Below are 23,696 nucleotides of genomic sequence, written 5' to 3' on the forward strand. Positions count from 1 at the left end.
GAAGAAGAGACCTGTGAGGGTTATATAGTGCTGGACATATGAAGAAGAGACCTGTGAGAGTTATATAGTGCTGGTCACATGAAGAAGAGACCTGTGAGGGTTATATAGTGCTGGACACATGAAGAAAAGACATGTGAGGGTTATATAGCGCTGGACAAGAGAAAAAGAGACCTGTGAGGGTTATATAGTGCTGGACACGTGAAAAAGAGACCTGTGAGTGTTATATAGTGCTGGGCACATGAAGAAGAGATCTGTGAGGGTTATATAGTGCTGGGCACATGAAGTAGGAACCTGTGAGGGTTATATAGTGCTGGACACATGATAAAGAGACATGTGAGGGTTATATAGCGCTGGACACATGAAGAAGAGACCTGAGAGGGTTATATAGTGCTGGACACATGAAGAAGAGGCCTGTGAGGGTTATATAGCGCTGGACACATGAAGAAGAGACCTGTGAGGGTTACATAACGCTGGGCACATGAAGAAGAGACCTGTGATGGTTATATAGTACTGGACACATGAAGAAGAGACCTGTGAGGGTTATATACCGCTGGGTACATGAAGAAGGGGTCTGTGAGGGTTATATAGTGCTGGACACATGAGGAAGAGACCTGTGAGGGTTATATAGCGCTGGACACATGAAGAAGAGACCTGTGAGGGTTATATAGCGCTGGGCACATGAAGAAGAGACCTGTGAGGGTTATATAGCACTGGACACATGAAGAAGAGACCTGTGAGGGTTATATAGTGCTGGAAACATGAAGAAGAGACCTGTGAGGGTTATATAGCGCTGGACACATGAAGAAGAGACCTGTGAGGGTTATATAGTGCTGGACACATGAAGAAGAGACCTGTGAGGGTTATATAGCGCTGGACACATGAAGAAGAGACCTGTGAGGGTTATATAGTGCTGGACACAATTCTACCCAATTGCCTCCCCTTACTGTATATGAATACTCCCTCTATACAAAATTTACATTGATTCCCATTTTGTACTGACACAACGCTCTTACCCCAGAGAAACACTGCTGGGTGACTGTATCTCATCGCCACAATTTGGCTGGACCAATATACATTGTGTAGAATTTGCCCTCATGTATAACTCTCTTACTGTAATACCATGTTAGATAGTGGTGGCAGATTATACTGCATTAATTAAATGTTCAAATATTGGACATCCACTTCTCCGTCCACCGGGATTAATTTGCGTCACCCACTCCCATAGCCACACAATATGCGCCGCTTGTTACCTGAACCTTTCGTGGGAGGGGGTCTGCAGGAAGAGGGCGAGATGGGGCAGGTGGTCTGTCCTGAGCAGCAGCCTGGATGAAGAAAGCTGTGAGAATGACTGACAGCCATGCAGGAGGGCCTGTGCCAGACAGGAGGGGACACAGACCCCGCAGGGGTGGAAGGTTGGGGTGAGGGTATTAATGAGGGATGGGTGTTTATAAAAAGAGGAAATATGCTCAGTACATACAAAGCAGAGAATCATGCATCTCAGGGGCCACTGACTTACAGGGGCCACACCTCTGCACCAGCAACAGGAGATGTAATTACACCACACAGGGGCCACACCACTGCACCACCAACAGGAGATGTAATTACACCACACAGGGGCCACACCACTGCACCACCAACAGGAGATGTAATTACACCACACAGGGGCCACACCTCTGCACCAGCAACAGGAGATGTAATTACACCACACAGGGGCCACCAACAGGAGATGTAATTACACCACACAGGGGCCACACCTCTGCACCACCAAAAGGAGATGTATTTACACCACACAGGGGCCACACCTCTGCACCAGCAACAGGAGATGTAATTACACCACACACAGGGGCCACACCTCTGCACCACCAACAGGAGATGTTATTACACCACACAGGGGCCACACCTCTGCACCACCAACAGGAGATGTAATTACACCACACAGGGGCCACACCTCTGCACCAGCAACAGGAGATGTAATTACACCACACAGGGGCCACACCTCTGCACCAGCAACAGGAGATGTAATTACACCACACAGGGGCCACACCTCTGCACCACCAACAGGAGATGTAATTACACCACACAGGGGCCACACCTCTGCACCACCAACAGGAGATGTAATTACACCACACAGGGGCCACACCACTGCACCACCAACAGGAGATGTAATTACACCACACAGGGGCCACACCTCTGCACCACCAACAGGAGATGTAATTACACCACACAGAGGCCACACCTCTGCACCACCAACAGGAGATGTAATTACACCACACAGGGGCCACACCTCTGCACCACCAACAGGAGATGTAATTACACCACACAGGGGCCACACCTCTGCACCACCAACAGGAGATGTAATTACACCACACAGGGGCCACACCTCTGCACCACCAACAGGAGATGTAATTACACCACACAGGGGCCACACCTCTGCACCAGCAACAGGAGATGTAATTACACCACACAGGGGCCACACCTCTGCACCAGCATTAGGAGATGTAATTACACCACACAGGGGCCACACCTCTGCACCACCAACAGGAGATGTAATTACACCACACAGGGGCCACACCTCTGCACCACCAACAGGAGATGTAATTACACCACACAGGGGCCACCAACAGGAGATGTAATTACACCACACAGGGGCCACACCTCTGCACCACCAACAGGAGATGTAATTACACCACACAGGGGCCACACCTCTGCACCAGCAACAGGAGATGTAATTACACCACACAGGGGCCACACAACTGCACCACCAAAAGGAGATGTAATTACACCACAGAGGGGCCACACCACTGCACCACCAACAGGAGATGTAATTACACCACACAGGGGCCACACCTCTGCACCAGCAACAGGAGATGTAATTACACCACACAGGGGCCACACCTCTGCACCAGCAACAGAAGATGTAATTACACCACACAGGGGCCACACCTCTGCACCACCAATAGGAGATGTAATGACACCACACGGCATACATTACGCTACTACACTTTACCTGGCAGCGCCTCTGCACTGGGTCAGGTGGAAGAGGCTTGGACGGAGGTTCCGGACGGTCACTGCCCTGATAATCGGGCTGAGCAGGAAAAGCGGAAGAACATATCTCAGGAGCAGCGATAGGAAGAGCAATGCCACAGATGCGGGGTCAGGGAAAGAGGAGGGGTCACAGATTGGGGGTCAGTGGGAGAGTGGAGAGGACACAGATTGGGGGTCAGTGGGAGAGTGGAGGGGACACAGATTGGGGGTCAGTGGGAGAGTGGAGGGGACACAGATTGGGGGTCAGTGGGAGAGTGGAGGGGACACAGATGCGGGGTCAGGGAGAGTGGAGGGGACACAGATTGGGGGTCAGTGGGAGAGTGGAGGGGACACAGATTGGGGGTCAGTGGGAGAGTGGAGGGGACACAGATTGGGGGTCAGTGGGAGAGTGGAGGGGACACAGATTGGGGGTCAGTGGGAGAGTGGAGGGGACACAGATGCGGGGTCAGGGAGAGTGGAGGGGTCATAGATTGGGGGTCAGGGAGAGAGTGGAGAAGACACAGATTGGGGGTCAGTGGGAGAGTGGAGGGGACACAGATTGGGGGTCAGTGAGAGAGGGGAGGGGACACAGATTGGGGGTCAGTGAGAGAGTGGAGGGGACACAGATTGGGGGTCAGTGAGAGAGTAGAGGGGTCACAGATTGGGGGTCAGTGGGAGAGTGGAGGGGACACAGATTGGGGGTCAGTGAGAGAGTGGAGGGGACACAGATTGAGGTTCAGTGGGAGAGTAGAGGGGTCACAGATTGGGGGTCAGTGGGAGAGTGGAGGGGGCACAGATTGGGGGTCAGTGGGAGAGTGGAGGGGTCACAGATTGGGGGTCAGTGGGAGAGTGGAGGGGACACAGATTGGAGGTCAGTGGGAGAGTGGAGGGGACACAGATTGGGGGTCAGTGGGAGAGTGGAGGGGACACAGATTGGGGGTCAGTGGGAGAGTGGAGGGGACAGATTGGGGGTCAGTGGGAGAGTGGAGGGGACACAGATTGGGTGTCAGTGGGAGAGTGGAGGGGACAGATTGGGGGTCAGTGGCAGAGTGGAGGGGACACAGATTGGAGGTCAGGGAGAGAGTGGAGAAGACACAGATTGGGGGTCAGTGGGAGAGTGGAAGGGACACAGATTGGGGGTCAGTGGGAGAGTGGAGGGGACACAGATTGGGGGTCAGTGGGAGAGTGGAGGGGTCACAGATTGAGGGTCAGTGGGAGTGGAGGGGTCACAGATTGAGGGTCAGTGGGAGTGGAGGGGTCGCAGATTTGGGGTCAGTGGGAGAGTGGAGGGGACACAGATTGGGGTTCAGTGGGAGAGTGGAGGGGACACAGATTGGGGTTCAGTGGGAGAGTGGAGGGGTCAGTGGGAGAGTGGAAGGGACACAGATTGGGGGTCAATGGGAGAGTGGAGGGGACACAGATTGGGGGTCAGTGGGAGAGTGGAGAAGACACAGATTGGGGGTCAGGGAGAGAGTGGAGAAGACACAGATTGGGGGTCAGTGGGAGAGTGGAGGGGACACAGATTGGGGGTCAGGGAGAGAGGGGAGGGGACACAGATTGGGGGTCAGTGAGAGAGTGGAGAAGACACAGATTGGGGGTCAGTGGGAGAGTGGAGAAGACACAGATTGGGGGTCAGTGAGAGAGGGGAGGGGACACAGATTGGGGGTCAGTGGGAGAGTGGAGGGGTCACAGATTGGGGGTCAGTGGGAGAGTGGAGGGGTCACAGATTGGGGGTCAGTGGGAGAGTGGAGGGGTCACAGATTGGGGGTCAGTGGGAGAGTGGAGAAGACACAGATTGGGGGTCAGTGAGAGAGGGGAGGGGACACAGATTGGGGGTCAGTGAGAGAGTGGAGGGGACACAGATTGGGGGTCAGTGGGAGAGTGGAGGGGTCACAGATTGGGGGTCAGTGGGAGAGTGGAGGGGACACAGATTGGGGGTCAGTGGGGGGGACACAGATTGGGGGTCAGTGGGAGAGTGGAGGGGACACAGATTGGGGGTCAGTGAGAGAGTGGAGGGGACACAGATTGGGGGTCAGTGAGAGAGTGGAGGGGACACAGATTGGGGGTCAGTGAGAGAGTGGAGGGGACACAGATTGGGGGTCAGTGGGAGTGGAGGGGACACAGATTGGGGGTCAGTGGGAGAGTGGAGGGGACACAGATTGGGGGTCAGTGGGAGAGTGGAGGGGACACAGATTGGGGGTCAGTGGGAGAGTGGATCGGTCACAGATTGGGGGTCAGTGGGAGAGTGGAGAAGACACAGATTGGGGGTCAGTGGGAGAGGTCACAGATTGGGGGTCAGTGAGAGAGTGGAGGGGACACAGATTGGGGGTCAGTGGGAGAGTGGAGGGGACACAGATTGGGGGTCAGTGGGAGAGTGGAGGGGACACAGATTGGGGGTCAGTGGGAGAGTGGAGGGGACACAGATTGGGGGTCAGTGGGAGAGTGGAGGGGACACAGATTGGGGGTCAGTGGGAGAGTGGAGGGGACACAGATTGGGGGTCAGTGGGAGAGTGGAGGGGACACAGATTGGGGGTCAGTGGGAGAGGTCACAGATTGGTGGTCAGTGGGAGAGTGGAGGGGACACAGATTGGGGGTCAGTGGGAGAGTGGAGGGGACACAGATTGGGGGTCAGTGGGAGAGTGGAGGGGACACAGATTGGGGGTCAGTGAGGGAGTGGAGGGGACACAGATTGGGGGTCAGTGGGAGAGTGGAGAAGACACAGATTGGGGGTCAGTGGGAGAGTGGAGGGGACACAGATTGGGGGTCAGTGGGAGAGTGGAGGGGACAGATTGGGGGTCAGTGGGAGAGTGGAGGGGACACAGATTGGGTGTCAGTGGGAGAGTGGAGGGGACAGATTGGGGGTCAGTGGCAGAGTGGAGGGGACACAGATTGGAGGTCAGGGAGAGAGTGGAGAAGACACAGATTGGGGGTCAGTGGGAGAGTGGAAGGGACACAGATTGGGGGTCAGTGGGAGAGTGGAGGGGACACAGATTGGGGGTCAGTGGGAGAGTGGAGGGGTCACAGATTGAGGGTCAGTGGGAGTGGAGGGGTCACAGATTGAGGGTCAGTGGGAGTGGAGGGGTCGCAGATTTGGGGTCAGTGGGAGAGTGGAGGGGACACAGATTGGGGTTCAGTGGGAGAGTGGAGGGGACACAGATTGGGGTTCAGTGGGAGAGTGGAGGGGTCAGTGGGAGAGTGGAAGGGACACAGATTGGGGGTCAATGGGAGAGTGGAGGGGACACAGATTGGGGGTCAGTGGGAGAGTGGAGAAGACACAGATTGGGGGTCAGGGAGAGAGTGGAGAAGACACAGATTGGGGGTCAGTGGGAGAGTGGAGGGGACACAGATTGGGGGTCAGGGAGAGAGGGGAGGGGACACAGATTGGGGGTCAGTGAGAGAGTGGAGAAGACACAGATTGGGGGTCAGTGGGAGAGTGGAGAAGACACAGATTGGGGGTCAGTGAGAGAGGGGAGGGGACACAGATTGGGGGTCAGTGGGAGAGTGGAGGGGTCACAGATTGGGGGTCAGTGGGAGAGTGGAGGGGTCACAGATTGGGGGTCAGTGGGAGAGTGGAGGGGTCACAGATTGGGGGTCAGTGGGAGAGTGGAGAAGACACAGATTGGGGGTCAGTGAGAGAGGGGAGGGGACACAGATTGGGGGTCAGTGAGAGAGTGGAGGGGACACAGATTGGGGGTCAGTGGGAGAGTGGAGGGGTCACAGATTGGGGGTCAGTGGGAGAGTGGAGGGGACACAGATTGGGGGTCAGTGGGGGGGACACAGATTGGGGGTCAGTGGGAGAGTGGAGGGGACACAGATTGGGGGTCAGTGAGAGAGTGGAGGGGACACAGATTGGGGGTCAGTGAGAGAGTGGAGGGGACACAGATTGGGGGTCAGTGAGAGAGTGGAGGGGACACAGATTGGGGGTCAGTGGGAGTGGAGGGGACACAGATTGGGGGTCAGTGGGAGAGTGGAGGGGACACAGATTGGGGGTCAGTGGGAGAGTGGAGGGGACACAGATTGGGGGTCAGTGGGAGAGTGGATCGGTCACAGATTGGGGGTCAGTGGGAGAGTGGAGAAGACACAGATTGGGGGTCAGTGGGAGAGGTCACAGATTGGGGGTCAGTGAGAGAGTGGAGGGGACACAGATTGGGGGTCAGTGGGAGAGTGGAGGGGACACAGATTGGGGGTCAGTGGGAGAGTGGAGGGGACACAGATTGGGGGTCAGTGGGAGAGTGGAGGGGACACAGATTGGGGGTCAGTGGGAGAGTGGAGGGGACACAGATTGGGGGTCAGTGGGAGAGTGGAGGGGACACAGATTGGGGGTCAGTGGGAGAGGTCACAGATTGGTGGTCAGTGGGAGAGTGGAGGGGACACAGATTGGGGGTCAGTGGGAGAGTGGAGGGGACACAGATTGGGGGTCAGTGGGAGAGTGGAGGGGACACAGATTGGGGGTCAGTGAGGGAGTGGAGGGGACACAGATTGGGGGTCAGTGGGAGAGTGGAGGGGACACAGATTGGGGGTCAGTGGGAGAGTGGAGGGGACACAGATTGGGGGTCAGTGGGAGAGTGGAGGGGACACAGATTGGGGGTCAGTGGGAGAGCAGAGAGAAAGCAGATTGGTTTTAGGACAACATGGGGTAGACATAAAGTAGAAGGGGGGAGGTTGGGATGAGGAAGAGAACCGAGCGACATGTGAGAGGTGATAGATTGGTGAAGACAAAATGTGGAGAGAAGAGAAACATTAGATAATGTTATTAGTAAGAGGTTAGTGTCATGGTAATAGCAGCCTGGAAGTCAGGATGTACACACGTGGAACATGCCAAGATACATGCAGTACAGCCATGCTCTTAATATGACAGTGACCAGAGGCTGAACCCCAACTTCTAGACCTGGAGGGAAACCCAAATGTGTATAGGCACAAATGTAACCTAAATATACATATAACACAAGATCACAGCTACCTCCTCCCTCCTATCTATCTGTGTTACTCCTCCCTCTCTCCTCCCATCTGTCTGTGTTACTCCTCCATCTCTCCTCCCATCTATCTGTGTTACTCCTCCCTCTCTCCTCCCATCTGTCTGTGTTACTCCTCCCATCTATCTGTTACTCCTCCCTCTCCTCCCATCTATCTGTGTTACTCCTCCCTCTCTGTCCTCCCTGTATTACTCCACCCACTCTCCTCCCATTTATCTGTGTTACTCCCCCCATCTGTTACTCCTCCCTCTCTTCTCCCATTTATCTCTTACTCCTCCCATCTATTACTCTTCCCTCTCTCCTCCCATCTATCTGTATTACTCCTCCCTCTCTCCTCCCATCTATGTGTTACGCATTCCTCTCTCCTCCCATAAATCTGTTATTCCTCCCTGTATTACTCCACCCATCTGTATTTTACTCCTCCCTCTCTCCTCCCATTTATGTGTTACTCCTCCCTCTCCTCCCATCTGTTACTCCTCCCTCTGTCCTCCCGCTACTCCTCCCATCTATCTGTATTACTCCTATCATGTTACTCTGCCCATCATTCTGTATTACTCCTCCCATCTATCTGTATTACTCCTCTCTCTCCTCCCATCTATCTGTATTTCTCCTCCCATCTACCTGTTACTCATCCTTTTCTCCTCCCATCTACCTGTTACTCCTCCCATCTATCTGTTATTCATACCTCTCTCCTCCTGTCCTCCGTCTATATTCGCCATCTCTGTCCCTCATCCCTCTCTCCTTCCTCTATATTCCACATCTCTGTCCCTCATCCCTCTCTCCTCCCTCTATATTCCCCATCTCTGTCCCTCATCCCTCTCTCCTCCCTCTATATTCCCCATCTCAGTCCCTCATCCCTCTCTCCTCCCTCTATATTCCCCATCTCTGTCCCACATCCCTCTCTCCTCCCTCTATATTCCCCATCTCTGTCCCTCATCCCTCTCTCCTCCCTCTATATTCCCCATCTCTGTCCCTCATCCCTCTCTCCTCCCTCTATATTCCCCATCTCAGTCCCTCATCCCTCTCTCCTCCCTCTATATTCCCCATCTCTGTCCCTCATCCCTCTCTCCTCCCTCTATATTCCCCATCTCTGTCCCTCATCCCTCTCTCCTCCCTCTATATTCCCCATCTCTGTCCCTCATCCCTCTCTCCTCCCTCTACATTCCCCATCTCTGTTCCTCATCCCTCTCTCCTCCCTCTATATTCCCCAACTCAGTCCCTCATCCCTCTCTCCTCCCTCTATATTCCCCATCTCAGTCCCTCATCCCTCTCTCCTCCCTCTATATTCCCCATCTCTGTCCCTCATCCCTCTCTCCTCCCTCTATATTCCCCATCTCTGTCCCTCATCCCTCTCTCCTCCCTCTATATTCCCCATCTCAGTCCCTCATCCCTCTCTACTCCCTCTATATTCCCCATCTCTGTCCCACATCCCTCTCTCCTCCCTCTATATTCCCCATCTCTGTCCCTCATCCCTCTCTCCTCCCTCTATATTCCCCATCTCTGTCCCTCATCCCTCTCTCCTCCCTCTATATTCCCCATCTCAGTCCCTCATCCCTCTCTCCTCCCTCTATATTCCCCATCTCAGTCCCTCATCCCTCTCTCCTCCCTCTATATTCCCCATCTCAGTCCCTCATCCCTCTCTCCTCCCTCTATATTCCCCATCTCAGTCCCTCATCCCTCTCTCCTCCCTCTATATTCCCCACCTCTGTCCCTCATCCCTCTCTCCTCCTGTCCTCCCTCTATATTCCCCATCTCTGTCCCTCATCCCTCTCTCCTCCCTCTATATTCCCCATCTCAGTCCCTCATCCCTCTCTCCTCCCTGTATATTCCCCACCTCTGTCCCTCATCCCTCTCTCCTCCCCATCTCTGTCCCTCTGTCCTCCCTCTATATTCCCCATCTCTGTCCCTCTGTCCTCCCTCTATATTCCCCATCTCTGTCCCTCATCCCTCTCTCCTCCCTCTATATTCCCCATCTCTATCCTCATCCCTCTCTCCTCCCTCTATATTCCCCATCTCAGTCCCTCATCCCTCTCTCCTCCCTCTATATTCCCCACCTCAGTCCCTCATCCCTCTCTCCTCCCTCTATATTCCCCATCTCAGTCCCTCATCCCTCTCTCCTCCCTCTATACTCCCCATCTCAGTCCCTCATCCCTCTCTCCTCTCTATATTCCCCATCTCTGTCCCTCATCCCTCTCTCCTCCCTCTATATTCCCAATCTCAGTCCCTCATCCCTCTCTCCTCCCTCTATATTCCCCATCTCAGTCCCTCATCCCTCTCCTCCCTCTATATTCCCCATCTCTGTCCCTCCTCCCTCTATATTCCCCATCTCTGTCCCTCCTTCCTCTATATTCCCCATCTCTGTCCCTCCTCCCTCTATATTCCCCATCTCTGTCCCTCATCACTCTCTCCTCCCTCTATATTCCCCATCTCTGTCCCTCATCCCTCTCTCCTCCCTCTATATTCCCCATCTCTGTCCCTCATTCCTCTCTCCTCCCTCTATATTCCCCATCTCTGTCCCTCATCCCTCTCTCCTCCCTCTATATTCCCCATCTCTGTCCCTCATCCCTCTCTCCTCCCTCTATATTCCCCACCTCTGTCCCTCATCCCTCTCTCCTCATGTCCTCCCTCTATATTCCCCATCTCTGTCCCTCATCCCTCTCTCCTCCCTCTATATTCCCCATCTCTGTCCCTCATCCCTCTATATTCCCCTTCTCAGTCCCTCATCCCTCTCTCCTCCCTCTATATTCCCCATCTCTGTCCCTCATCCCTCTCTCCTCCCTCTATATTCCCCATCTCTGTCCCTCATCCCTCTCTCCTCCTTCTATATTCCCCATCTCTGTCCCTCATCCCTCTTTCCTCCTGTCCTTCCTCTATATTCCCCATCTCTGTCGCTCATCCCTCTCTCCTCCCTCTATATTCCCCATCTCTGTCGCTCATCCCTCTCTCCTCCCTCTATATTCCCCATCTCTGTCCCTCATCCCTCTCTCCTCCCTCTATATTCCCCATCTCTGTCCCTCATCCCTCTCCTCCCTCTATATTCCCCATCTCAGTCCCTCATCCCTCTCTCCTCCCTCAATATTCCCCACCTCAGTCCCTCATCCCTCTCTCCTCCCTCTATATTCCCCATCTCAGTCCCTCATCCCTCTCTTCTCCCTCTATACTCCCCATCTCAGTCCCTCATCCCTCTCTCCTCCCTCTATACTCCCCATCTCAGTCCCTCATCCCTCTCTCCTCCCTCTATATTCCCCATCTCTGTCCCTCATCCCTCTCTCCTCCCTCTATATTCCCAATCTCAGTCCCTCATCCCTCTCTCCTCCCTCTATATTCCCCATCTCAGTCCCTCATCCCTCTCCTCCCTCTATATTCCCCATCTCTGTCCCTCCTCCCTCTATATTCCCCATCTCTGTCCCTCCTCCCTCTATATTCCCCATCTCTGTTCCTCATCCCTCTCTCCTCCCTCTATATTCCCCTTCTCAGTCCCTCATCCCTTTCTCCTCCCTCTATATTCCCCATCTCTGTCCCTCATCCCTCTCTCCTCCCTCTATATTCCCCATCTCTGTCCCTCATCCTTCTCTCCTCCCTCTATATTCCCCATCTCTGTCCCTCATCCCTCTCTCCTCCCTCTATATTCCCCATCTCAGTCCCTCATCCCTCTCCTCCCTCTATATTCCCCATCTCAGTCCCTCATCCCTCTCTCCTCCCTCTATTTTCCCCATCTCAGTCCCTCATCCCTCTCTCCTCCCTCTATATTCCCCACCTCAGTCCCTCATCCCTCTCTCCTCCCTCTATATTCCCCATCTCAGTCCCTCATCCCTCTCTCCTCCCTCTATACTCCCCATCTCAGTCCCTCATCCCTCTCTCCTCCCTCTATATTCCCCATCTCTGTCCCTCATCCCTCTCTCCTCCCTCTATATTCCCAATCTCAGTCCCTCATCCCTCTCTCCTCCCTCTATATTCCCCATCTCAGTCCCTCATCCCTCTCCTCCCTCTATATTCCCCATCTCTGTCCCTCCTCCCTCTATATTCCCCATCTCTGTCCCTCCTTCCTCTATATTCCCCATCTCTGTCCCTCCTCCCTCTATATTCCCCATCTCTGTCCCTCATCACTCTCTCCTCCCTCTATATTCCCCATCTCTGTCCCTCATCCCTCTCTCCTCCCTCTATATTCCCCATCTCTGTCCCTCATTCCTCTCTCCTCCCTCTATATTCCCCATCTCTGTCCCTCATCCCTCTCTCCTCCCTCTATATTCCCCATCTCTGTCCCTCATCCCTCTCTCCTCCCTCTATATTCCCCACCTCTGTCCCTCATCCCTCTCTCCTCATGTCCTCCCTCTATATTCCCCATCTCTGTCCCTCATCCCTCTCTCCTCCCTCTATATTCCCCATCTCTGTCCCTCATCCCTCTATATTCCCTCTATATTCCCCTTCTCAGTCCCTCATCCCTCTCTCCTCCCTCTATATTCCCCATCTCTGTCCCTCATCCCTCTCTCCTCCCTCTATATTCCCCATCTCTGTCCCTCATCCCTCTCTCCTCCCTCTATATTCCCCATCTCTGTCCCTCATCCCTCTTTCCTCCTGTCCTCCCTCTATATTCCCCATCTCTGTCGCTCATCCCTCTCTCCTCCCTCTATATTCCCCATCTCTGTCGCTCATCCCTCTCTCCTCCCTCTATATTCCCCATCTCTGTCCCTCATCCCTCTCTCCTCCCTCTATATTCCCCATCTCTGTCCCTCATCCCTCTCCTCCCTCTATATTCCCCATCTCAGTCCCTCATCCCTCTCTCCTCCCTCAATATTCCCCACCTCAGTCCCTCATCCCTCTCTCCTCCCTCTATATTCCCCATCTCAGTCCCTCATCCCTCTCTCCTCCCTCTATACTCCCCATCTCAGTCCCTCATCCCTCTCTCCTCCCTCTATATTCCCCATCTCTGTCCCTCATCCCTCTCTCCTCCCTCTATATTCCCAATCTCAGTCCCTCATCCCTCTCTCCTCCCTCTATATTCCCCATCTCTGTTCCTCATCCCTCTCTCCTCCCTCTATATTCCCCTTCTTAGTCCCTCATCCCTTTCTCCTCCCTCTATATTTCCCATCTCTGTCCCTCATCCCTCTCTCCTCCCTCTATATTCCCCATCTCTGTCCCTCATCCTTCTCTCCTCCCTCTATATTCCCAATCTCTGTCCCTCATCCCTCTCTCCTCCCTCTATATTCCCCATCTCAGTCCCTCATCCCTCTCCTCCCTCTATATTCCCCATCTCAGTCCCTCATCCCTCTCTCCTCCCTCTATATTCCCCATCTCAGTCCCTCATCCCTCTCTCCTCCCTCTATATTCCCCATCTCTGTCCCTCATTCCTCTCTCCTCCCTCTATATTCCCAATCTCTGTCCCTCCTCCCTCTATATTCCCCATCTCTGTCCCTCATCCCTCTCTCCTCCTGTCCTCCCTCTATATTCCCCATCTCTATCCTCATCCCTCTCTCCTCCCTCTATATTCCCCATCTCAGTCCCTCATCCCTCTCTCCTCCCTTTATATTCCCCATCTCTGTCCCTCATTCCTCTCTCCTCCCTCTATATTCCCAATCTCTGTCCCTCCTCCCTCTATATTCCCCATCTCTGTCCCTCCTCCCTCTATATTCCCCATCTCTGTCCATCCTCCCTCTATATTCCCCATCTCTGTCCCTCATCCCTCTATATTCCCCATCTCTGTCCCTCCTCCCTCTATATTCCCCATCTCTGTCCCTCCTCCCTCTATATTCCCCATCTCTGTCCCTCCTCCCTCTATATTCCCCATCTCTGTCCCTCATCCCTCTCTCCTCCCTCTATATTCCCCATCTCTGTCCCTCCTCCCTCTATATTCCCCATCTCTGTCCCTCATCCCTCTCTCCTCCCTCTATATTCCCCATCTCTGTCCCTCATCCCTCTCTCCTCCCTCTATATTCCCCATCTCTGTCCCTCATCCCTCTCTCCTCCCTCTATATTCCCCATCTCTGTCCCTCATCCCTCTCTCCTCCCTCTATACTCCCCATCTCTGTCCCTCATCCCTCTCTCCTCCCTCTATATTCCCCATCTCTGTCCCTCATCCCTCTCTCCTCCCTCTATATTCCCCATCTCAGTCCCTCATCCCTCTCCTCCCTCTATACTCCCCATCTCTGTCCCTCATCCCTCTCTCCTCCCACTATACTCCCCATCTCTGTCCCTCATCCCTCTCTCCTCCCTCTATATTCCCCATCTCTGTCCCTCATCCCTCTCTCCTCCCTCTATATTCCCCATCTCAGTCCCTCATCCCTCTCCTCCCTCTATATTCCCCATCTCTGTCCCTCATCCCTCTCTCCTCCCTCTATACTCCCCATCTCTGTCCCTCATCCCTCTCTCCTCCCTCTATATTCCCCATCTCTGTCCCTCATCCCTCTCTCCTCCCTCTATATTCCCCATCTCTGTCCCTCATCCCTCTCTCCTCCCTCTATATTCCCCATCTCAGTCCCTCATCCCTCTCTCCTCCCTCTATATTCCCCATCTCTGTCCCTCATCCCTCTCTCCTCCCTCTATACTCCCCATCTCTGTCCCTCATCCCTCTCTCCTCCCTCTATATTCCCCATCTCTGTCCCTCATCCCTCTCTCCTCCCTCTATACTCCCCATCTCTGTCCCTCATCCCTCTCTCCTCCCTCTATATTCCCCATCTCTGTCCCTCATCCCTCTCTCCTCCCTCTATACTCCCCATCACTTTTCCCCCATCCCTTCCGGTCTCTCCTCAGTTCTATCAGGAGATGAGTATAGGGCATGTTCCAGCCCTGGATGACCATTTCCATGTTACATCAGAATACACCAGGCCTTTCTCCTAGGATGGGTGTCATCATGGCTGCCTGTCCTCTCACCTGATGACTGGCTGACAGCACCTGCAGCTCCGTACTCTGTGCCCAGTGAGGGGGAGGTGGGCGCTGGGGGCGGTGCTGGCTGCTGTTCTGTGTCACTCTGCAGGAGGGCAGATCATAGAAGTACATGAGTATACAATACAGAGGTGAAGGGTGGGGCTGGGGGATGCCGACACACAATAACCGACCTGTACTGACAATTACTGCTCTTGCTAAAGATGTTGCCGAGTTTCCGCTGGACACAGCCCCGTTTCCGGTAACAGCAAATAAGGAGGCCGAGGAGGAGGATTAACAGGAGGACTGGTAGCACCGTGCGGGTGACTGTACTGCTGCCTGCAGGGGACAGATATATATCACTCCTATCTGGCATTGTGTGATGAGAGTACAGGCGGATGTTATATGCTTACCATGCTCCAATGCCACGGGCCCACTGTCAGTGCTGCCGCCGTACCCCGTCCTCACACAGTCCGGGGGCGCCCATCCAGGCTCACAGTGACAATTATTCTTACTGTTACAGATCTGAGGATCAGAGATAGAGGGAGAGATTGTGAGGAAACAGGCAGGGGGCGGGGAGTACATAGGGAGGAGGAGGAGGACAGGCAGGGGGCGGGGAGTACATAGGGAGGAGGAGGAGGACAGGCAGGGGGCGGGGAGTACATAGGGAGGAGGAGGAGGACAGGCAGGGGGCGGGGAGTACATAGGGAGGAGGAGGAGGACAGGCAGGGGGCGGGGAGTACATAGGGAGGAGGAGGAGGACAGGCAGGGGGCGGGGAGTACATAGGGAGGAGGAGGAGGACAGGCAGGGGGCGGGGAGTACATAGGGAGGAGGAGGAGGACAGGCAGGGGGCGGGGAGTACATAGGGAGGAGGAGGAGGACAGGCAGGGGGCGGGGAGTACATAGGGAGGAAGAGGACAGGAAGGGGGCGGGGAGTACATAGGGAGGAGGAGGAAAGGCAGGGGGCGGGGAGTACATAGGGAGGAGGAGGATGACAGGCAGGGGGCGGGGAGTACATAGAGAGGAGGAGGACAGGCAGGGGGCGGGGAGTACATAGGGAGGAGGAGGAAAGGCAGGGGGCGGGGAGTACATAGGGAGGAGGAGGATGACAGGCAGGGGGCGGGGAGTACATAGAGAGGAGGAGGACAGGCAGGGGGCGGGGAGTACATAGGGAGAAGGAGGACAGGCAGGGGGCGGGGAGTACATAGGGCGGAGGAGGAGGACAGGCAGGGGGCGGGGAGTACATAGACAGGAAGAGGACAGGCAGGGGGCGGGGAGTACATAGGGAGGAGGAGGAGGACAGGCAGGGGGTGGGGAGTACATAGGGAGGAGGAGGACAGGCAGGGGGCGGGGAGTACATAGGGAGGAGGAGGAAAGGCAGGGGGCGGGGAGTACATAGGGAGGAGGAGGAGGACAGGCAGGGGGCGGGGAGTACATAGGGAGGAGGAGGACAGGCAGGGGGCGGGGAGTACATAGGGAGGAGGAGGAAAGGCAGGGGGCGGGGAGTACATAGGGAGGAGGAGGAGGACAGGCAGGGGGCGGGGAGTACATAGGGAGGAGGAGGAGGACAGGCAGGGGGCGGGGAGTACATAGGGAGGAGGAGGAGGACAGGCAGGGGGCGGGGAGTACATAGGCAGGAGGAGGAGGACAGGCAGGGGGCGGGGAGTACATAGGGAGGAGGAGGAGGACAGGCAGGGGGCGGGGAGTACATAGGGAGGAGGAGGAGGACAGGCAGGGGGCGGGGAGTACATAGGGAGGAGGAGGAGGACAGGCAGGGGGCGGGGAGTACATAGGGAGGAGGAGGAAAGGCAGGGGGCGGGGAGTACATAGGGAGGAGGAGGAGGACAGGCAGGGGGCGGGGAGTACATAGGGAGGAGGAGGAGGACAGGCAGGGGGCGGGGAGTACATAGGGAGGAGGAGGAAAGGCAGGGGGCGGGGAGTACATAGGGAGAAGGAGGAGGACAGGCAGGGGGCGGGGAGTACATAGGGAGGAGGAGGAAAGGCAGGGGGCGGGGAGTACATAGGGAGGAGGAGGAAAGGCAGGGGGAGGGGAGTACATAGGGAGGAGGAGGACAGGCAGGGGGCGGGGAGTACATAGGGAGGAGGAGGACAGGCAGGGGGCGGGGAGTACATAGGGAGGAGGAGGAAAGGCAGGGGGCAGGGAGTACATAGGGAGGAGGAGGAAAGGCAGGGGGCGGGGAGTACATAGGGAGGAGGAGGACAGGAAGGGGGCGGGGAGTACATAGGGAGGAGTAGGATGACAGGCAGGGGGCGGGGAGTACATAGGGAGGAGGACAGGCAGGGGGCGGGGAGTACCATAGGGGGGGAGGAGGACAGGCAGGGGGCGGGGAGTACATAGGGAGGAGGAGGAGGACAGGCAGGGGGCGGGGAGTACATAGGGAGGAGGAGGAGGACAGGCAGGGGGCGGGGAGTACATAGGGAGGAGGAGGAGGACAGGCAGGGGGCGGGGAGTACATAGGGAGGAAGAGGACAGGAAGGGGGCGGGGAGTACATAGGGAGGAGGAGGAAAGGCAGGGGGCGGGGAGTACATAGGGAGGAGGAGGATGACAGGCAGGGGGCGGGGAGTACATAGAGAGGAGGAGGACAGGCAGGGGGCGGGGAGTACATAGGGAGGAGGAGGAAAGGCAGGGGGCGGGGAGTACATAGGGAGGAGGAGGATGACAGGCAGGGGGCGGGGAGTACATAGAGAGGAGGAGGACAGGCAGGGGGCGGGGAGTACATAGGGAGAAGGAGGACAGGCAGGGGGCGGGGAGTACATAGGGCGGAGGAGGAGGACAGGCAGGGGGCGGGGAGTACATAGGGAGGAGGAGGAGGACAGGCAGGGGGCGGGGAGTACATAGGGAGGAAGAGGACAGGCAGGGGGCGGGGAGTACATAGGGAGGAGGAGGAGGACAGGCAGGGGGCGGGGAGTACATAGGGAGGAGGAGGAGGACAGGCAGGGGGCGGGGAGTACATAGGGAGGAGGAGGAAAGGCAGGGGGCGGGGAGTACATAGGGAGGAGGAGGAGGACAGGCAGGGGGCGGGGAGTACATAGGGAGGAGGAGGACAGGCAGGGGGCGGGGAGTACATAGGGAGGAGGAGGAAAGGCAGGGGGCGGGGAGTACATAGGGAGGAGGAGGAGGACAGGCAGGGGGCGGGGAGTACATAGGGAGGAGGAGGAGGACAGGCAGGGGGCGGGGAGTACATAGGGAGGAGGAGGAGGACAGGCAGGGGGCGGGGAGTACATAGGCAGGAGGAGGAGGACAGGCAGGGGGCGGGGAGTACATAGGGAGGAGGAGGAGGACAGGCAGGGGGCGGGGAGTACATAGGGAGGAGGAGGAGGACAGGCAGGGGGCGGGGAGTACATAGGGAGGAGGAGGAGGACAGGCAGGGGGCGGGGAGTACATAGGGAGGAGGAGGAAAGGCAGGGGGCGGGGAGTACATAGGGAGGAGGAGGAGGACAGGCAGGGGGCGGGGAGTACATAGGGAGGAGGAGGAGGACAGGCAGGGGGCGGGGAGTACATAGGGAGGAGGAGGAAAGGCAGGGGGCGGGGAGTACATAGGGAGAAGGAGGAGGACAGGCAGGGGGCGGGGAGTACATAGGGAGGAGGAGGAAAGGCAGGGGGCGGGGAGTACATAGGGAGGAGGAGGAAAGGCAGGGGGAGGGGAGTACATAGGGAGGAGGAGGACAGGCAGGGGGCGGGGAGTACATAGGGAGGAGGAGGACAGGCAGGGGGCGGGGAGTACATAGGGAGGAGGAGGAAAGGCAGGGGGCAGGGAGTACATAGGGAGGAGGAGGAAAGGCAGGGGGCGGGGAGTACATAGGGAGGAGGAGGACAGGAAGGGGGCGGGGAGTACATAGGGAGGAGTAGGATGACAGGCAGGGGGCGGGGAGTACATAGGGAGGAGGACAGGCAGGGGGCGGGGAGTACCATAGGGGGGGAGGAGGACAGGCAGGGGGCGGGGAGTACATAGGGAGGAGGAGGAAGACAGGCAGGGGGCGGGGAGTACATAGGGAGGAGGAGGACAGGCAGGGGGCGGGGAGTACATAGGGAGGAGGAGGACAGGCAGGGGGCGGGAAGTACATAGGGAGGAAGAGGACAGGCAGGGGGCGGGGAGTACATAGGGAGGAGAAGGACATGCAGGGGGCGGGGAGTACATAGGGAGGAGGAGGACAGGCAGGGGGCGGGGAGTACATAGGGAGGAGGAGGACAGGCAGGGGGCGGGGAGTACATAGGGAGGAAGAGGACAGGAAGGGGGCGGGGAGTACATAGGGAGGAGGAGGAAAGGCAGGGGGCGGGGAGTACATAGGGAGGAGGAGGATGACAGGCAGGGGGCGGGGAGTACATAGAGAGGAGGAGGACAGGCAGGGGGCGGGGAGTACATAGGGAGAAGGAGGACAGGCAGGGGGCGGGGAGTACATAGGCAGGAGGAGGACAGGCAGGGGGCGGGGAGTACATAGGGAGGAGGAGGACAGGCAGGGGGCGGGGAGTACATAGGCAGGAGGAGGACAGGCAGGGGGCGGGGAGTACATAGGGCGGAGGAGGAGGACAGGCAGGGGGCGGGGAGTACATAGACAGGAGGAGGACAGGCAGGGGGCGGGGAGTACATAGGGAGGAGGAGGACAGGCAGGGGGCGGGGAGTACATAGACAGGAGGAGGACAGGCAGGGGGCGGGGAGTACATAGGGAGGAGAAGGACATGCAGGGGGCGGGGAGTACATAGGGAGGAGGAGGACAGGCAGGGGGCGGGGAGTACATAGGGAGGAGGAGGACAGGCAGGGGGCGGGGAGTACATAGGGAGGAAGAGGACAGGAAGGGGGCGGGGAGTACATAGGGAGGAGGAGGAAAGGCAGGGGGCGGGGAGTACATAGGGAGGAGGAGGACAGGCAGGGGGCGGGGAGTACATAGGGAGGAGGAGGACAGGCAGGGGGCGGGGAGTACATAGGCAGGAGGAGGACAGGCAGGGGGCGGGGAGTACATAGGGAGGAGGAGGACAGGCAGGGGGCGGGGAGTACATAGTGAGGAGGAGGATAGGCAGGGGCCGGGGAGTACATAGGGAGGAGAAGGATAGGCAGGGGGCGGGGAGTACATAGGGAGTAGGAGGACAGGCAGGGGGCGGGGAGTACATAGGGAAGAGGAGGACAGGCAGGGGGCGGGGAGTACATAGGGAGGAGGACAGGCAGGGGGCGGGGAGTACATAGGGAGGAGGAGAACAGCCAGGGTGCGGGGAGTACATAGGGAGGAGGAGGAGGAGGAGGATAGGCAGGGGGTGGGGAGTACATAGGGAGGAGCAGGACAGGCAGGGGGCGGGGAGTACATAGGGAGGAGGAGGACAGGCAGGGGGCGGGGAGTACATAGGGAGGAGGAGACCAGCCAGGGGGCGGGGAGTACATAGGGAGGAGGAGGACAGGCAGGGGGCGGGGAGTACATAGGGAGGAGGAGGACAGGCAGGGGGCGGGGAGTACATAGGGAGGAGGAGGACAGGCAGGGGGCGGGGAGTACATAGGGAGGAGGAGGACAGGCAGGGGGCGGGGAGTACATAGGGAGGAAGAGGACAGGCAGGGGGCGGGGAGTACATAGGGAGGAGGAGGAGGACAGGCAGGGGGCGGGGAGTACATAGGGAGGAGGAGGACAGGCAGGGGGCGGGGAGTACATAGGGAGGAGGAGGACAGGCAGGGGGCGGGGAGTACATAGGGAGGAGGAGGACAGGCAGGGGGCGGGGAGTACATAGGCAGGAGGAGGACAGGCAGGGGGCGGGGAGTACATAGGGAGGAGGAGGACAGGCAGGGGGTGGGGAGTACATAGGGAGGAGGAGGACAGACAGGGGGCGGGGAGTGGATAGAGAGAAGGACAGACAGGAAGCGGGGAGTGGATAGAGAAAAGGACAGACAGGAAGTGGGGAGTGGTTAGAGAGAAGGACAGACAGGAAGCAGGGTAGGATAGAGAGAAGGACAGACAGGAAGCGGGGAGTGGATAGAGAGAAGGACAGATAGGAAGTGGGGAGTGGATAGAGAGAAGGACAGACAGGAAACGGGGAGTGGATAGAGAGAAGGATAGACAGGAAACGGGGAGTGGATAGAGAGAAGGACAGACGGGAAGTGGGGAGTGGTTAGAGAGAAGGACAGACAGGAAGCGGGGAGTGGATAGAGAGAAGGACAGACAGGAAGCGGGGAGTGGATAGAGAGAAGGAGGACAGACAGGAAACGGTGAGTGGATAGAGAGAAGGACAGACGGGAAGTGGGGAGTGGTTAGAGAGAAGGACAGACAGGAAGCGGGGAGTGGTTAGAAAGAAGGACAGACAAAGTGGGGAGTGGATAGAGAGAAGGAGGACAGACAGGAAGTGGGGAGTGGTTATAGAGAAGGACAGACAGGAAGCGGGGTAGGATAGAGAGAAAGACAGACAGGAATTGGGGAGTGGATAGAGAGAAAGACAGACAGGAATTGGGGAGTGGATAGAGAGAAGGACAGACAGGAAGTGGGGAGTGATTAGAGAGAATGACAGACAGGAAGCGGGGAGTGGATAGAGAGAAGGACAGATGGGGAGTGGATAGAGAGAAGGAGGACAGACAGGAAGTGGGGAGTGGTTAGAGAGAAGAACAGACGGGAAGTGGGGAGTGGATAGAGAGAAAGACAGACAGGAAGCGGGGAGTGGATAGAGAGAAGAACAGACGGGAAGTGGGGAGTGGATAGAGAGAAGGACAGACGGGAAGTGGGGAGTGGATAGAGAGAAGGACAGACAGGAAGCGGGGAGTGGATAGAGAGAAGGACAGACAGGAAGCGGGGAGTGGATAGAGAGAAGGACAGACGGGAAGTGGGGAGTGGATAGAGAGAAGGACAGACAGGAAACGGGGAGTGGATAGAGAGAAGAACAGACGGGAAGTGGGGAGTGGATAGAGAGAAGGACAGACAGGAAGTGGGGAATGGATAGAGAGAAGGACAGACAGGAAGCGGGGAGTGGATAGAGAGAAGGACAGACGGGAAGCGGGGAGTGGATAGAGAGAAGGACAGACGGGAAGTGGGGAGTGGATAGAGAGAAGGACAGACAGGAAGCGGGGAGTGGATAGAGAGAAGAACAGACGGGAAGTGGGGAGTGGATAGAGAGAAGGACAGACAGGAAGTGGGGAATGGATAGAGAGAAGGACAGACAGGAAGTGGGGAATGGATAGAGAGGGTGAGACAAGGTAACAGGCACCAGTAGCTGGTGAAGAGAGCGTAATGATTAGAAGAAGGTGTTACAGACAAGGGAGGTAAGTAACAGAGACCGCTCTCACCCCGTGGCCCCCACACTTGTTCCTGCAGGCCCGCACTTTGAGAGCTGCTACGTCTTGGCACTGCTGATTGACACAGACCTAGAAGAATGGAGGTGATGGCACTGTAATATAGGCACTGTGTGGTATACAAACTAAACTAGAAAGACATGGGATATCATAAAACGGCAGTTATAATGAAGCACATTAATACTAAACATAAAAATGATAATAACATACAATATAACAAGGAAAAATAATATGTCAAAAATACTGAAACAAAAAATAAATACAGTGATGATTTAGATTAATATAATATACTGTATACTGATTAACCCCGAGGTTACTGTGGAGCTTAAAATCAAAGTTCCTCGGCAGAGCACCTTTTGTTAGTTGTAACAAATACTTAAGAAAATATATTTCTATAGAGTCAGAATCGGGACCACGCCAGACAGCCTCCTTCCTGTAGTGCAGGCTTGCCTAAAAAAGAAAAAATGTGAGTACTCTCAGTTCTAGTGATTGGAGAAGGGAGGTTAGCCTCTATATATCTATCTGGGGACAGAAATAGTTAGGGCACCTGAAAATGTGCTGTGGGATGTAATTATACCAGCAGTGCGACTTGGCAGAAATGGCCCGTGTTGCGGCAAATGAAGCTGGCACCAATCGTGCTATAATACAGTCACAGATCACCGTGACAAGCGATGAATTCACCGGCTGTCTCTTTCTCCAGCTGATTAATAGTATTATTATTAGGCTGCCGAATATATGATGACCGCCGGTCAGGCTGTGATGAGGAGGCAGGCGTGATCACAGTTCCCGGGGCGCCTAGAACAAGAGCCCCTTACGCGTTTCTTAGCCGTGTTAATCAGGCCGTTTCTTCAGAGGGAAAATAACACAGAAGCTCCACAGAAACCCCGGGGTTAATCAGTAAATAGTATATTATATTAATATAATTCATCACTGTATATATTTATTTTTTATTTCAGTATTTTTGACTTCTTTTCTCCTTGTTATATTGTATTTTATTATTATTTTTTATGTTTATTATTAATGCGTTTCATTATAACTCCCGTTTTATGGTATTGCTCTCCCATGTCTTCCTAGTTTAGTTTGCATATCTTTTGGGCTCATACACCCACATTACAAGGGGAACCGCAGTTTATAACATTTATTCCTTTTCTTACTTTTACCTGTGTGTAATAGTTATGGTGTGCCATATGTAAGAGTGTATATAGGGGATTTAAATCATTAAGGGAACAACCTGTATACAGGACAGGGGTGTATATAGCAGTAAAGGGATCACCCTGTATACAGGACAGGGGTGTAGGGAATGGGGTATGAGGGGGGTAAGGTGTATGGTGTGTACAGGATGGGGGTAGGACTGGGTGTATATAGCAGTAAAGGGATCACCCTGTATACAGGACAGGGGTGTAGGGAATGGGGTATGAGGGGGGTAAGGTGTATGGTGTGTACAGGATGGGGGTAGGACTGGGTGTATATAGCAGTAAAGGGATCACCCTGTATACAGGACAGGGGTGTAGGGAATGGGGTATGAGGAGGGTAAGGTGTATGGTGTGTACAGGATGGGGGTA

The 23,696-nt window shown here is 56.0% G+C and overlaps 1 protein-coding gene across 6 annotated transcripts in view; it reads right to left on the bottom strand.

Annotated features, from left to right (window-relative positions):
* The window catches only part of LOC148453334 (disintegrin and metalloproteinase domain-containing protein 15-like), a 152,096-nt gene that overhangs the window by 13,480 nt on the left and 114,920 nt on the right, over positions 1-23,696 (bottom strand). For 2 of the 6 annotated variants that reach the window (XM_088462267.1, XM_088462264.1), the window contains 6 exons: positions 22,129-22,206; positions 15,269-15,380; positions 15,050-15,194; positions 14,865-14,961; positions 3,008-3,112; positions 1,251-1,322 (listed from right to left, as the gene is read on the bottom strand). In XM_088462267.1, the coding sequence (XP_088318393.1) occupies positions 1,251-1,322; positions 3,008-3,112; positions 14,865-14,961; positions 15,050-15,194; positions 15,269-15,380; positions 22,129-22,206 (609 nt within the window). Of the gene's footprint in view, positions 1-1,250; positions 1,323-3,007; positions 3,113-7,533; positions 7,913-14,864; positions 14,962-15,049; positions 15,195-15,268; positions 15,381-22,128; positions 22,207-23,696 lie in introns of those variants that run through there. The other 4 variants (XM_088462265.1, XM_088462266.1, XM_088462269.1 and 1 more) reach the window with 4 other exon arrangements.

The sequence above is a fragment of the Taudactylus pleione genome, unplaced genomic scaffold (assembly GCF_031769625.1).
Source record: "Taudactylus pleione unplaced genomic scaffold, aTauple2 ptg001178l, whole genome shotgun sequence".
Taxonomy (NCBI): domain Eukaryota; kingdom Metazoa; phylum Chordata; class Amphibia; order Anura; family Myobatrachidae; genus Taudactylus; species Taudactylus pleione.